This window comes from Vicugna pacos, chromosome 17, assembly GCF_048564905.1.
Source record: "Vicugna pacos chromosome 17, VicPac4, whole genome shotgun sequence".
Lineage (NCBI taxonomy): Eukaryota > Metazoa > Chordata > Mammalia > Artiodactyla > Camelidae > Vicugna > Vicugna pacos.
Window position 1 is genome coordinate 16,485,099 of NC_133003.1, and position 15,884 is coordinate 16,500,982.

The window sequence follows — 15,884 nt, forward strand, 5'->3', positions numbered from 1 at the left end:
CGTGAGATTCTCCGTTTTTTCAATTTTGGACACGAATTTAGAGCTGCAGCCTCAGCTGTAAAACAAAGCATCATCTGGGGCACCTGGCAGGTTTCATGAATGTGGCATGTCACCTTTGCATCAGTGCAAATCCCTAGGTGGGGGACCTCCTTCTGGCTCCTCTCTGGGGCTTGTGGATCCAGCCACAGTCAGGCATTGAGTGGACATAGCTGAACCTACAGTCCCAGACTCTCGGGACGCTGAGCAGGCTCCAGCGCCCTCTCCCACCTCCCGCAGCCCTCCGTGATGCCCTCACCCTCGGGTAAGAGGGCCCACTTCCAACCTTACATCTTGAAGAAAACCTGGGAAGGGTTATGGCTCTGAAGAGGTGAAGAGAGCCGTTATGTTTCTCCTTCCAGAGTGGTCCTGTAAAATGGTATGCATTGGATCGGATTCGGTTTGCTGAGTGCCTGAGCAGACATTCATTTCCCATGGGACTTACCATGTTGGACAAAGACCTCGGGTGACTGTGTGGGGCTCGGAAAGACCTGGACACTAGGTGGCTCCACCCCACCGTGCTGAAGGCTGAGCGCTTGGCCAGCCAGACCTGCAACCCATTACGGATTCTTCCTCCCTCCCTCTGTTCCATCATTCATCCAACGCTTGCTGAGCACTTCCTGTTGCCCGGCGCGGTTCTTTGAGCTGGGTTGGATGTAAAGGGGTCCTTCAGAGCGCCTCCTGAGGGCCTCAGTTAGTGGAGAAGAGACTTAGAAAATGCAGCTAACACTGTAGTGAAATAATCTACATACTAAAAACAGAACTGGAGGAGAGAGGTCAAGGGAAGCTTGAAATATGGGGATGACATTTGAGTGACATTTGGGGATGGAGTTTGCTGGCAGTGAAGGGCATTCCAGATAGCTCAAACAGCTGGTGTCAAAACCAAGAGCTGTGCAGCAGTATGTTTGGAGAACGGTGAAAAGTTAGTGGGACTTAAATGCAGGGATGTGGGAGACGTGGCTTTAATAAGGTAGACATGTATTTCTTTCTCTCCTGAAAGTCCAAGTGGGAGGTGGCCCAGGAATGCTGCCCCACCAGGTTGTCCCAAGTCCTCAGGTGTTGCCTTCACTCATTCAGGTGAAGATGGCTCCGGCGCCAGCCCCATCTCTACACTTCAACAGCTAATAGGGTTTGACTTGGAAGTTGTGTTTACATCCTGTTGACCAGGTATATGGCCCGACCTTACTGCAGGGAAAGTTGGAAAATGTAGTTTTTAGCTGTGTGGCTAGGGGTTATATTACTGAAAGAAAGAGGCAGAAATTGGATATTGGGAAGCAGTCAGTAGCCTCTGTCCTAGGAAGATGCAGACTGAATCGTGAGGTGCTTTGTAGGGAGCTGGGAGGTTTTTAAAGCAGGGCAGTGCTGTGATTTAAAAAGTGCTTTTCCACCGATGGGGCCAGCAGCTACGTGGCCAGTAACCATGGGGCTGTTGTCAGAGGGAGGGTGATGCTGTGGAAAAGTCCACTAAACTGCCGAGGTGAACCTGGCCTCTTGCTGGTTTGACAGGCTGGAAGTCAGTGGGTTCTGGGGGTTGGTGGGTTCCTGGCTGCTGTTGCTACGAATCTGCCAGAAGTCATGGACCCATTGGGGTCCGGGTTCAATCAGGAGGTGGATACCTTCCATTTGAGACTTACCCAAGACTCAGTTTTAGAGTTTGTTAATAGTGTGAGCGGTGGAGAAGTGATGACGGCAGAGACGGAGGCCCCGTCCTTCGGGTGGGTCTGCAGCATCCTTTCACACAGGATCCTGAGGAAGTGTCAGGAGAGGGGGTGGATCTGCAGACCAGTGGCTTCAGTTCTCCGCTCGGCTCCTGCACTCTGAAAGGGGAAACCGTGCTGATACCTTCCTCATCGGTCAGAGTGTTTAACTGAACTCCTCTGCCATACTTGAGAAATTTTCTCCCTGTTGAGAACAGAAACTTCCCAGTGAGAAGAGCCTGGGATTTCTCAGCATTTCTAGGGTGCCCACAGGGTGGCCCCCGAGGAGATGAGCGGCACGTGGCCCAGGGAGGAGCAGGGGCTTTTAGTCACTCAGCCGAGGCTGCTCATGCAGGATCTGCCACTTACTTAACCCTGTGACCTTGACCAGTGAGACAGTCCACAGCCCCTGTGAGTCTCGGCTTCCTTACCCGTAAGTCAGAGCAAATGTTACGTAGGTCTCACGTTGCCGGGAGGATTGGAGAAGCCACTGACCGCACCTGGCTCGGGGCTTGGCATGCTGTGGGCATTCCAGGGACCTCTTCAAGGCTCTCATATTACCTTTGCCCAACCTCAGGCCTCAGATGTGTCTTCTCCATGTGGCAAATGTGTCCCCTCCACAGGAGGTCCTTGGGGCCCCTGGCCCTGCAGCCAAGGTCAAGGAGAGCTCCCCAGGCGGCCCCTGTCATCCTCTCCTGTGTCCTCGTTCCCTGGGTCTTGCAGGCAGCTGCGAACTTGCTGACGTTTATACAAGGCTGCTCACATTATGGAAAAGCCAAATAGACTGAGTTTTTTAAAAAGGCTTTTTGGCACCGCCTCACCTTTTGATACTAGATCTCACTGGTCATCATGTGCCTTAAGGAAAACTGTACCTCTGGGGCGCAGGACCCAGACTGTAAATAGGTTGACCTTCAGCCCAGAAATGGTGGGAGGACAGGTCAGTCTCAGCGTTCGAGCCAGTGTGCTCACCAGTGACACAGTATTCTTAGAAGGGATTTTATTTTTTGGAGTCTATTGCCTTCCCCATCACCAAATGGCAGCGGCACTGGAAAGATTCTAGCCTGTCGTGTGGGTGTGTCACGCAGGAATGGGTGGTTTCCAAAAGATGCCGGGGCTCAGGTGTCAGCCCTCCTTGACCCCGTATCCCCTTAGCCAGATGGTGGTCACTTCACAGCTGCGAGGTCTTCGCTCTAGATGAGCTTTGTGGGAACTCACTCCCCACTTGACCACAAGACGAGGAGATACTTGCTTAGCTGGGAGCCCATCTGGAGCCTTTGAGATGGTGTTCTGCTGTCAGAGAGAGACGATAAAGAAATACGAGACATCTGTCTTGAGGTTGGGCTGTCGGCTCTGGCCGAGGGGAGGACATCCCTTCTGTCCTCCCCAGACCTTTGCAAAGGGGCGGAGCGGCTACGGCCTGGTTTGGGGCTGGCTGAAATGCCCAGTGCGCTGGCTGTGACATTTCCCACGTAACAACAAACATTGTCTGGCACAGTTTAACGAAAAGGCTTATGTTCACGTGCTGTGTATGGATGGATTCACCCTCAGAGGCGCTATCATGAACCTCTGAGCACTGTCTGAGCCAGGAACTGGGAGGGACGTGGGTAGAAGATGGAGGTCGACTTCAAATGTAACTTTTCCATCTCAGAGGGAGAGGAGTCGGATACCAAGAGGCCCAAAACACAGAACTTAACAAGTGTGGTTATAGACATTCTGACAAAATGCTGTGTGAATGTAGAAGGGGGAAGACAGATGAATGCTCCAGGGAGTGCTCAGAACACCAGCCTGTCGGGGGGGAGATGGTGTTCAAGCTGTGCCTTCACGGAGGGATGCCTGCTGGGTTAGTGGTTGGAAGCCCCAGAAGGATAGAAGCATTGCAGGGGCAGGACCATGGCTGTTGTGTTGAACATGGTGACTCTGGGGCTCAGGATGTACTTGGATGGATGGATGGATGGATGGATGGATGGATGGATGGATGGAAATGTAGGTGGATGAACAGATGAACGGACGAATTAAATGAAGACAAAAATCTCATCTGTGTGGGGAGGATGGCTTGAATGGTAAAAGAGTGGCAGAAGGAAGTTAGGCATATGGGTAAAATTATAACCAGTTTGGCCTCAGTGACTGAGCGAGCATGGTCAGAGAAAGGGTTGGAAAGAAAGACTTGCCCCAAATGGTGAAGGCACAAGAAGTTTGGCATTACTCCACAGAAAGTGGGCTGCTAAACCGCGGGAACTATTTTGGGTAGGTCTGTCAGTAAGCATGCGTAACTCTTAAGTTTCAAGAGTAGAATTGAAACTGGAAAAAGAGCTCTGACATGGCCTCGTCTGGCGTCTCCGGGCGGCGAGTCAGTCTCCGACGACACCGGCTGCCGGCCCGGGGTTAGGTGACTGGCAGCGGCAGGGCCACCCCCAGGTCGGGCTCTCATCACTGTCTTCTCCCCCCCAGACGTGTGCAACAGCACCGACCTTCCGGAAGTCGAAATCATCAGCCTCCTGGAGGAGCAGCTGCCCCATTACAGGCTAAGAGCCGACACCATCTACGGTTATGACCACGACGACTGGCTCCACACCCCCCTCATTTCTCCAGATGCCAACATCGACCTCACCACCGAGCAGATCGAGGAGACGCTGAAGTACTTCCGTGAGTGGTCCCCCTCGGCTGTAGCTTCCAATGAGCGCGCATGCTGGCTGCCCTCGGTAGAAAGCGCTCAAAGAAATAGAGCTGCGGGGTTTAACCATGTAAAAGACTTGATTTTAAGACATGAATAGAAATGTTGGAGTAGCGGGGACAAGTGCGAGTTTGCATTTGAACCGGCCTTCTCGTTTTGTTGTTTGTTTTGCAACAATTTATTTTATCTTTATGATTTACTATTTTTATTTTTTGTAATTGAAGTCTAGTCAATTTACAATGTTGTGTTTCTGGTGTACAGCATAGTGATTCAGTAATACTTATACATAGAGGTATATATATATTCCTTTTCCTGTTGTTTTTCATTGTTGGGTGTTACAGGGTTTTGAGTATAGTTCCCTGTGCCATACAGTAGGTCCTTTGTTGTTTGACCTAGCGTCCCTTAACTATACGGAAGATTGGAAAGTGCTCCCGTTTCCCTCCTTACCAAAAGTATCGTGTGAGTCCACAGAAACTCATATTGGAAGGGGTTTGTCTGCATTTAAAGCCCGAGGTATTGGGAATCTGTAGTCTGCTCAGTGTCAATAGGACATAGCCTGACATACCAAGGCTGCCGATTGCCCGTGAAAGCCACTCGGCTGGTTATTCGGGAGAGTCAAGCTGTTGCTGCAGCTGCAGGCTGGCCCTGCCGTGGACTGCAGCGCTGACGCCCGGTACGGTGAGCAGTACAGGTGGCAGGCTGCTTTTTCCAATGTGTTTGTGATGACAAGGGTGTGAAACCTGATCTTGCAGACTTGGAAAATATATGACAAATTTAAAAATTCATACCAGTGATTTTTAATTTAATTTAAATTTTAAAAAATTAATTTTTAAAATTTTTAAAAATTAAGTTTTAAAAATTCATACCAATGGTATTTCTGATGTTCATTCCAGAGGTGCTTTTTTTGATGTGATTTTTCTCTTTAGAAATTCATGGCAGCCCTATCAGATTGGTAATAAGACCAGTTCTCCTTTGTTTTGACACGTCTGACTTAAAAATTCAAGTTGATTTGAACCTACTCTAAATTAGTGGTGTCACTTTGAAAGTGACATGATTTCCATAACTGTCACCTTACAAAAAATACAGCAATCCTGCTTCTACTTGGAGATAACGTGGTTCAAAACTGGCTTCTAGTGCATTTGTGAAGATTTTTGTAATTTTTTTTTGTAATTATTTTTTCTAGTACAAACATATCCCCAGTATTCTTGAATTTATGAATCATTTATAATAAAACAAGTGAGAACTAAAGTTTCTCCTTGAGAGTATATCTGGGCTGTTTCCACGTTTTCTCTGATAGACATCAGGAAGAAAGGAATTTTGTTTAAATGGACCTGCGTTTTTATATTTAATGTAGAACCCTGCAATCCCTTTGTAAACACTGCAGCTAATTGATTTCGATCAGAATAAAGATAGCGTCATCTACACCAGGGCGGATCTGAGGCTCATTAGACATGTCCTGATGTCCAAGTTGATGCTTTAGAACTTCTGCGGTGTCTGGTAGGAGATAGGAGGCACATGGCAAGTCCCTTCTGTTTACTCACGGTATCTGTACACCCAGGGAGATGTGGTGTGTGGAAAACCGTGTCCTGGGTGACCTCCCTGGTTTCTTCATACTGCTTTAACAATAGAATTCATAGCAGAATTACTTGTCTGGAAATCCCTGGAATCGTGGCCGTTTCTGCCGAGGGAGGCTCCTGGGTCCTTCACATACATGCTGATGAGTCACTTACGTTCAGGGTGTGATTGGAACACCGTCCAAGGGTAATACTTCATTGTGGTCAGAGACCTTTCTATGAATTGCCTCGTTTCGTCCCTGTAAAATGTCTACACTTTGGGCCAGGCTGGTTTTATTATCCAGGAAACTGAGCGTGGCGGGCTTATAGTGTGTGTTCTCTAGCACTGATCTGCAGCTTCTAAAGCCCTTTTTACAGTAGGCTTGAACAGATATGGTGGCTTGGTATATTACTCGTTGGTTTTGTTTTGCTACTACTGATGTATTTAAAGGAGAGAGATAAAAAAATCCTGGTGGATTTGGCAGTGGATATTACAGATTATAGTAAAACCGGAAGAACCAAAATAAACATTGAGGAGAGATTCTGAATGTTCTTAGAGCGTGGTTGCATCCAAGTCTGACCTTACTTCTGTAGTTTTTTTCTTTTTTGGGGGAGAGTGGGAAATTAGGTTTATTTATTTATTTAATGGAGTTACTGGGGACTGAACCCAGGACCACGTGCATGCTAAGCATGCACTCTACCGCTGAGCTATACCCTTGCCCCACCCCTGTATTTTCTTTTGTGGTCCCTGTTCTTAGAACAAAGTAGGGATTTACTCAGTGAATGATTAAGTGCTAACTCTTAGCTGAAATACAGCACCTTCTGGAGCAGGGCTTTCAAACTGAGGTCCTGGAGTCCCCAAAGGGTCTGTAGAGAGAAATGGGTCCTCTGAACTTGGAAAGAAAATTACATCCGTAATTTCAAAAACTTCTAACTGAAATGCAGCACCTTCTCTCATGATGAATGTAGACAATAAAGCACAGTGGTATTACCAGGATCTGTGACTTTGTCACCAGGACAAAGTACAGATATTTTCATGTCATGCTACAGGGGAAGCAGATGCTTTGAAATACCTTTACTCATCACTGCTTTGAAACTACATTTATTATTAGATGTGCTGGTAGGTAGATCTTGTTACTGATTGCACTGATAAAGCATTTGTATCACAGACTTTTTTTTTTTTGAAGTTTTAGTTACTGTATTGTAATACACTTGGTTTCCTTTGTAGTCCCTTGTGTTTTGTGTCTTTAAATCTTTCTTCTGAGGGAAGAGTCTGTGAGCCTTGCCAGACTGGCCCAGGGGCTGGTGGAAGCGCAGGTTAGGAGCCCTGTTCTGTACGTGGTGTCCTTTTGGGGTTTCATTTGTTTGTTTACATGTGTGTAACCCAGGAGATGCCATGGCTGACACCACTGTGACTCACTGTTGTGTTAAATCAGTTGTGAGGTGTTGGGGAAGACACCATAAACCTCCCTTTCATTTTAGATTTATTTTCCGCATCAGTCAGGGCAGTGGTTCTCTTTGTGAGTAGGAATCAGGAGAAGGGTGTCCCGGGGGTTCTCATATGCTCCCCCAGGTGAGGGCCGCTGGACAAGAGGGTCACCTGCACCATTGCTGCACAGATCAGAGCAGACACCTGGGGGGACGGGAGGTGAGATGAAACTCATTTCTCTTCCTACATGTCATCCCCAGAGTAGAGACACAGTGCTTTGCCTTTTAAATCTGACCTTCACCTGGCTTGTTAAGAAGAGGCAAGGAAGTTTTGGGTGTCCACCTTTACCAGGTGGCAGGATGACCTTTTCAGATAATTTCAACAGTCAAGAGGATTTTTTGTCTCCTGCTGAGTCTGATGAACATGGAAGATGACAATGACCCACCCAGCAAGTGTAGCCATCAGTACGGGCCATTTAGGGTTGGATAGTCCAACAGGAAGAAAGAATAGCCAACATTTAGTGCTTCCTGTGTGCCAGGCACTGTTTTTGTTGTTGTTGTTGTTTAATTGAAGTATAGTTACAATGTGTCAATTTCTGGTGTACAGTACAATGTCCCAGTCATGCATATACATATATATATTCAGTTTTGTATTCTTTTTCATTAACAATTATTACAAGATATTGAATATAGTTCTCTGTGCTATACAGATGAAACTTTTTAAATCTGTTTTTATATATAGTGGCTAACATTTGCAAATCTCAAACTCCCAAATTTGTCCCTTCCTACTCCCTTTCCCTCAGTAACCTTAAGGTTGTTTACTATGTCTGTGAGTCTGTTTTGTGGATGAGTTCATTAGTGTCCTCTTTTTCCCTTTTCTTTTTTTTAGATTCCACATATGAATGATATCATATGGTATTTTTCTTACTCTTACTTCACTTAGAATGACAATCTCTGGGTCCATCCATGTTGCTGCAAATGGCATTATTTTACTCTTTTTGATGGCCGAGTAGTATTCCATTGTATAACTATATCACAACTTCTTTATCCAGTCATCTGTTGATGGACATTTAGTTTGCTTCCATGTCTTGGCTATTGTGTATAGCACGGCTTTTAATGCTTTCTGTGTATCTAATTTAATTCTCACAGTGACCTCTGAATAAAACAATCTTGCTGTCCCCATTCTACAGGTGAGGATACTGAGGCTCAGGGAAGTTAGGAAGCTTGCCCAAAGCCACACAGGCAGTCAGGTGGGGTGCTGTGTTTCAAACCTAGGTTGTCCGGTCTAACTGTCTGCCTTAATTAACCATTCTCTCAGAGACGCTAAATGAGAAAAAAAAACCTCTTTTAGGAAGAAAGCTCATTTGGTAAACATGAGAAAAAAGCAAACTGTTAGTTTTAGAATATGTCAGTAGCTTATTTATAAAATACGTGTGCAACATATTAAAATTTCACTTTTTTTCTCTCAATGTCACTGTCCCAAGTAAAACACCCTGATGGAACTTCATTTCAAGATGAAGTTTCCTTCTTCCCTGAGGTTTTTGCCCCTACGTCCTGTGGTCTGTAGGTCGTGCTTCCCCAAGCTCAGGTGGTGATGACTCCGTGTGCCATGGATTTTTCTAGTCACAGGACATTGAGTGGATACCCAGCCGTGAGGGTTGCTGTGTTGGTGTGTAGGTGGCTGTGGCTCCTTCTGGTTCCTCTTTTCCAGAGTCCGTTCTTTGAGGTGACTGTTTGGTTAAGGAGCATTGGTCAAGAAAAGAAATCTCTGTCTCAAGTACACATGATCTGCTGACCATGTCACCTCTGAGTTTACCTGAAACAGTCCTTTTCCTGAGGAGAAGGGGAAGGTTATGAAGCAAACAAGAGTTTCAAGACATTATTCCTTTGTGTGCTTTTGCCATAAAGTATTATTAGTGAATCAGTCAATCAGTATGTATTGAGTGCATCTGATGTCTCTGGTGAACTTGACTTGTTTGAGTGCGTGCTGAGGTTTTCTGGTTAAGGGAGTGAAAACATCTGATGATTGATTGTCTTCCATTACCTACCCCGGGACTTTGCACTGGGTTGGGTCAACACAGGATGCTCTCGAGGCCCTGGGCTGGCATCCTGCACCGAGCTGTCTGCCTTTCTTGTGTGGGAGGAGTGAGTGGGGCCTGGGAACCCACATATTAAATCAGCTTCCTGGGCCATTTAAAAGAATTTTTTTAATTAAACAAAAAAATTAATCCAACACTAATTGTACAGATGGAATACCTGCAGCCCAGAGTGATGTCACTTGCCAGGTTTGGGCCACGGCTGGCCTGGGACCAGGGGTTGTATGTAGGTCTCCCCCTGCTCACCTGCACACTCTGGAGTGGTGCCACCAGATGGAACCCACAGTAGGTGACGTGCCTGCATCTCTGCCTCTGGTTCAGTCTCTGCGTCCGCTCAGTTGCAGGTGTAATGAGCGGGGGTACAGCCACGTGTTGCAGTTGACTCACCCAGGACGCATCACAGGGGAGACGGAGCCTGCCCAGGATAAGGCACAGGGTCACAGGGCACCTGGCACAGGGCCTCGCTGGTGGGAGCGGGGCCGTTCTCCACCCTCTGCACGGCCGCACCTGAGCTCCCTCCGCCTGGAGCAGGGCCGACTGGGACCTGCCCTCTGGACACTCACCTCGTGTGTGCACGGATTCCCCCCTTTCTGACCAGTCCATCCAGGCTCTTTCACCAGTTTTTCCTCCTCTTCCTCTGAGCTTCTTACTCAGTAGCTCTCAATTCTGGTGCACCTAGAACACTTTTAGAAATGCACCCTCCCTGGAGAGGAAGGGTATAGCTCAGTGGTAGAGCACATCTTAGCATGCACGAGGTCCTGGGTTCAATCTCCAGTACCTCCTCCAAACAGAAGAAAATAAATAAACCTCATTACCTCCCCCTCATAAAAATGCACCCTTCCTGGGCCCACACCCTCAGAAATAGACATTTTAAGCCTGTAATTTCAATTTCTAGGCGATGTGCTGCTGTCAGTGTTGGGACACCCAGCTCGCTTCACTCCATGTATATATATACACGCCCTCTCTTCCCAAGACTCTATTTAAACACCAGCTGCATGCTGGCGTCCCCCAAATTTATGTCTCCCCCGACTCCTTTCCAACCCTGTCTCCCATCCAGGCCTGTAGACCAGGTCATTAGCTTAATGTGTCCACTGCAAAAGTGGATTTGCCCCCTCCATACCCGTTTGTCCTGACACATGTGACAGGGTTTCCCCCATTTCCATAGCCTCCTGGCCTTCACCCTACCCTGTTCATTTTTCCTGCCAGTGTATCCCAGATGCCTTCTCTGCCCCTGCAACCACCACCCTGGACAAAGCCCCTGCCACCTCGCCCCTGGGCTACTGCAGTCACTCTCCCTGCCTCTGCTTCTGCTTCTCAGCCAATTCCTATCGACTTGGCAGCCCGGCCGATCTGTTTGCGAAACTCAGGTTTTGCTGCTTCTTTGCTCCCTGTTGCTCTTGGGATAAAAGGCAGGGTCTTGAGGACCCTTGACCTAGTAGCTCTTGGCTTGCTCTCTAATGGGCCTTACCCCCACTTCCCCTCCTGCTGCCCCCTGCCCAGCCACCCTGGTGCTTTAAGACCCTTGGATGCATCAGACTTGCTGCCATAGGCTCCCTCTGCCCCTCTCCCCTTTCTTTCCTGTTCTTCGCATCTCAACACAAATGTGCTCTCCTCAGAGGGGTAGAGTCCCCCTCACTCCTATCACCTTTCCTTTTTCCTGCCTTTATAGCTTTCATCACGGTATTTGCTTTCAAAGCAGCAACCAGTAACAATGATGTCACACCTATTGAGTGTGTCCTGTTGGCCAGGCTTGTGCCAAGCGCGTTGCCTTCCTGAGCACGCTGGGATGCGTATGCTGGATGCAAAGTACATGATTTTCTTTTTGTTGAATGGTTTTTCCTAATCTTTTGCAGTTGTTTCATCCAAATCGAATTGGCCATTTAATCCTTAATTGCATCTTTCAAGGTATTAAACTTAGCTTTCCTAGAAACAACTTTCTCTTTTTACTATTCATGAAATAATAAACATAATTATATAATTACATTAACAAGTGGAACGGGGAGAGGGGAAGGATATAGCTCAAGTGGTAAAGTGCATGCTTAGCATGCACAAAGTCCTGAGTTCAATCCCCAGTACCTCCTCTAAAAATAAATAAGTAAACTTAATCGCCTCCCCCCACCAAAAAGCAAACAAACAAACAAAAAAACAATTGAAACAGACATGAACAGTTTGGGAACAAACCCAATTGACGGTGGGTAGGGAAAAGCTCAATTCCTAGGAGCCCAGGTGCTGAGGCACAGGGTACCATGGTCTGGTAGCCAGTGGGGTCAGGAAGCCGTGGGCACTGGGCTGTGTGTCCAGCAGGCAGCGAGGCTCCTCGTTGTGGCTGGAGGTCAGTCCAGGAGTACCTGGAAATAGGCTAGTCAGTAGCGCATCCTGTCGCTCTAACCGAAACAGAGAAGCCTGCTTATCACGAGACACAGTCTTCTAAGCGCTCTTGTTGGAGGGTACCAGGGTGATCATTAAACACAAAAAGCCTGACTCAAAAGTGCCAATTTCCCACTGGGAAATGTATGTACAGCGTGTATCTGTGTGCAGTTGAAGGGTCCGCGGCAGTATCCTGATTCTTCTCCTCTGACCAGTCATTTCTAAAAATTTGTTTTTATTTTTGGCAAATCTCTTTTCTCTTGCGTCTGCCTAGATGTGAACCTTCGGTAGTCTTCCGTCTTGGGCTTCCCCTCCCTCACGGCTCCTTTGCTCTAGCTGTTGACCCTGCAGGTGACTTCTACGTCTCTCTCCCCGCCGGCCGCACGTGTTGCTAGAATCTCACGTGCACTGTATGTGCGCTTGGCATCCTCACGTCAGCTTTCCTACCACCTGCCCGACTCCCACAGAGCCCCCGGGCCCTCAGCAACAGCCCTGACGCCCGCCCCCTCCCTTCTGTTCTCAAAGGCATCTTCTCCCCTTTCCTGAACCCATGGACACTACGCTTTCCTGAACCCATAGATACCCCAGTTCTGAGACCTGTTACTGTTGTCACCATAAGAAACTCGTGGAACCTCTTTGTACCTCAGTTTTCTTTTTTGTGGGTATTTAAAAAGTCCTGTGACTCTGTTGGTGAAGACGTGGCGTTGGGAGATAGTGTCCATCTCTGATTTTCTGGGTAAGAAAGCAGGGACGCTTGTCCCTATGTTGCAGAATCGTGGCGCCTACCCAGTTTCTCTGCTCTTTAGTGCTTGGCCTTTTAATGAACATAAATTGTCTTTAAAAGGAGTTAGTTTTTTTTTTTAATTTATAGTTGATTTACAATATTGGGTTAGTTTCAGGTGTACAGCAAAGTGATTCACTTATACGTATGTGTATATCTACATATTTTTCAGAATTCTTTCCACTAGAGGTTATTATATTACATACAGTTCCCTGTGCTAAAGGAGTTAGGTTTCAAAAATAATAGATATTCTGGTCATAAAAGTATCTTGATTTTAAATGATTTAACAAACATGAAGACAAACAGATCACTAACTTAGCACCCACTTCTCATTTTTTTTTGTGAAATATTTCTAGTTGTTTTTTCCTCCAACAAATATGTTACATATTTGGGCACATAATGCTTTTTCACTTAGTGGTATATGTTGACCATTTCCCCATGGCATTAAAAAGCACAGTTGTCACAGTTGCTTAGTATCACATTATTTATATCTAATCATTGGTCTGTTGTCAGGAATCCAGGCTGTTACTGATTTTTCCTCGCATAGCACATGAAGGAACATCCTTCTACATAAGTATTTGTGTACTTAGCTCATCATTTTTTTTTAAGGTGTATTTCTAGAAATTAATTTACTGGGTTTGAAGATGTGACAATTTTTAAGCGCCTTTGAACTAGATTATCACTGACTCATAGATTAAATATTTCCTTAAATTAGTGCAGTAAAAACTGCGTATTCTTGATCAGCCTATACTGAGTCATGGAATTCATGGGAAACCTGATGGATACGTGTTAAGTGAGTGAGTGAGCAGGTGGGTGTGAATACACGTCCTGCCCTGAGATTTGAAGATTGTTGGATGCCTCCTTCTTTGGGTTCAGAGATCTTTTCGGGCTTTATCTCTAATTTCTGCTGGATGGTTTGCAGGTGATGGTGGTTAATGATGAATAGAAAGGCCATCCACCAAGCGTTTGTCACATTCCTGGCCCTCTGAGTCCTCCCAGCAGGAGGGGGTGGTTCTGCTCATCTCCATCAAAAAAAAAATTATTTATGTATTTGTTTATTTATGAAGGAGGGGGAGGTAATTAGGTTTTTATTTATTTTTAGTGGAGGTACTGGGGATTGAACCCAGGACCTTGTGCATGCTAGGCATGTGCTCTACCACTGAGCTATACCCTTCCCTCTCATCCCCATTTTTAAAATGAGGAGGCTGAGTTTCAGAGGCACCGTCCGTGGGACCGTCTGTGGCCTGCCCAAGGTTAGAGGCAGGATGAGAAGCAGGTCTGGGCCCAGGCTTACTCCAGTCTGCAGCACGGTGTCCCCAGAGCTGCCCGGACCTCCTCTACTGCACCGTCTAGGGTTAGAAAAGGTCTTACGTGCTTTTATGAGGCACTTAACACGGACAGCATTTCACCTGGTGTGAGCTCTGACTTGTAATCATCTTACCTTTAAATCTTTTTACTGCTAAGACATCAGGTCACGCAGTACTTAGAAAACCCCCCGTTTGGTCTTTAAGAAGTCTGAACACAGCCTGCGTGTTTTCTTACGAGACACCTGAGGAAGGGTCTTGTTTGTACAGGGTGTCACCCGTTAGTGAATGTTTGGAAAATGATAACAGTGGGTAATGGTCATGAAGGAGATGACTAAAGTTTATGTGAATCTGGTTAATCATTTAAAGAAATGCGTGTGTGTGTATTTTTTAATTGAAAGTGTTTTCAAGGGATCAACTTAAACTCTTCACCAAGGGCAGCTTCATGAGCAACGACAGCAGTGCCTGTATCTATAGAGTTTAACTAGAACTGAGAGATTCAGCGAATCCCTGTGGGGTAGGTGATGTCCATTTGAGGTTTAGGTAACTTCCTTGGTGGTGAAGGTTTTTCTTCTTCTGAGTGGTTCTTAGGGAAGATGAGTAGTCAGAGACCCAGCACTCAGTCCTGTGTTGGGGGCCACGCCTCCATCATCTGCCAGCTAAGTGTGTCACAACCTTAGGCAAATCGCAGAACCCTTTGGACCTCAGATCTATTATCCAGAAACTAGTTAGCATTAAATATTGCGTGATTCTCTGAAATGTCTCTGGGAGTTTTTCACTCCCTCATCAATGGTATCCCACAGTGAAACTATTTATTTTTTTGAATGTCAGTTTCTTTTTGTGTTTTTCTGTATTGTATAATAGGAATGAAGAAACCTGGAACTTTACTTTTTGGTGCTTAAAAATTGCAGTTTATTGGCTTTTTCAAATGAAAGTGCTGTTAAAATGCTTTCAGATGATAATTCTGGGAAAACCTTACAGAATTCTCAAACAGAACACTATAGAAATAGTCACCTAGCTCTCTAAACATGTTTTGAATTGCCCAGAACTTTCCTCAGTAAGATTGAGGTGTGTGCAAGGCTCAAATTCTAAAAGATTTCAAGTTGCTGAGAACAGCTTCCCTGCTCATTGAGTAGCTCCCATGAGGACACGTCTGCTTTATGTTCAAATAGGTGGAAGTCCTCAGCCCGGTGCCTTGCATTGAATAGGTGCTTAAGAGATACCTCTAAATAAGAGAAAACGCAAAAATGTGTTTTTCAATTAAAAAAGCAAGTTTTCCCCTCTTTATCTTTTTTCTTTAAAAAAAAGAACAAAATTAAAAACCACATATAGAATAGAAAGATCATTTTGTTGCCACTTTCCAAAGATTGTCTTCATCTAACTAAAATCCTAAGTGAAACAAAAACAGAGGCCCCACAAGGTTTACTAAGCCTGTGCAGATTAAAGAGATAGATAACACACAGGGCTGACCTTCTGAGGGGAGGGGTCAGAAGTTATAGAAGATGGTGGCCAAGAGAAAACGTGGGTTGTGTGTATGTCTGTGTGTGTGGGTGGGATGCTGTGCAGAATGCGGGCTGACACTGTGGTGGGTGGGGTGGAAGAAGGAAGGAAAGGGAAATGATGAAGAATTGGGAAGATGGTGCAGCGGCTGGAAACGGGATCTCACGGCCAGGAAAAACTTTTCATCGTCATCTGCTAACAAAAATAACACCAAAATGTGTATGTGGACTGAATGAAAAAAAAACCCCACAACCTAAAAGTTGAGAATTGTGTTTTACTTGGAGGACGAAACTGAGGGCTTAAGCCTGGAAGACGCCTCTCAGATCGCTCAGAAAGTGGAGCACAGGGAGCTCCCAAAAGGTTAGGGAGGAGCCAGATATACTGTAAGAGTTTTGCAACAAAAACCAGGTAGTTGTAACATCAAAAGGTTACTGTTAACATGAGAAAACCG

At 46.1% G+C, this 15,884-nt stretch overlaps 1 protein-coding gene across 11 annotated transcripts in view; it reads left to right on the forward strand.

Annotated features, from left to right (window-relative positions):
- The window catches only part of TRAK1 (trafficking kinesin protein 1), a 201,147-nt gene that overhangs the window by 114,393 nt on the left and 70,870 nt on the right, over positions 1-15,884 (forward strand). For all 11 annotated transcript variants that reach the window (XM_072941058.1, XM_031686769.2, XM_031686767.2 and 8 more), the window contains one exon: positions 4,182-4,376. Coding sequence is in view for 8 of the 11 variants with exons in the window: in XM_031686761.2 (XP_031542621.1) it covers positions 4,182-4,376 (195 nt within the window). In the remaining 3 variants the exon portion in view is untranslated. The remainder of the gene's footprint in view (positions 1-4,181; positions 4,377-15,884) is intronic.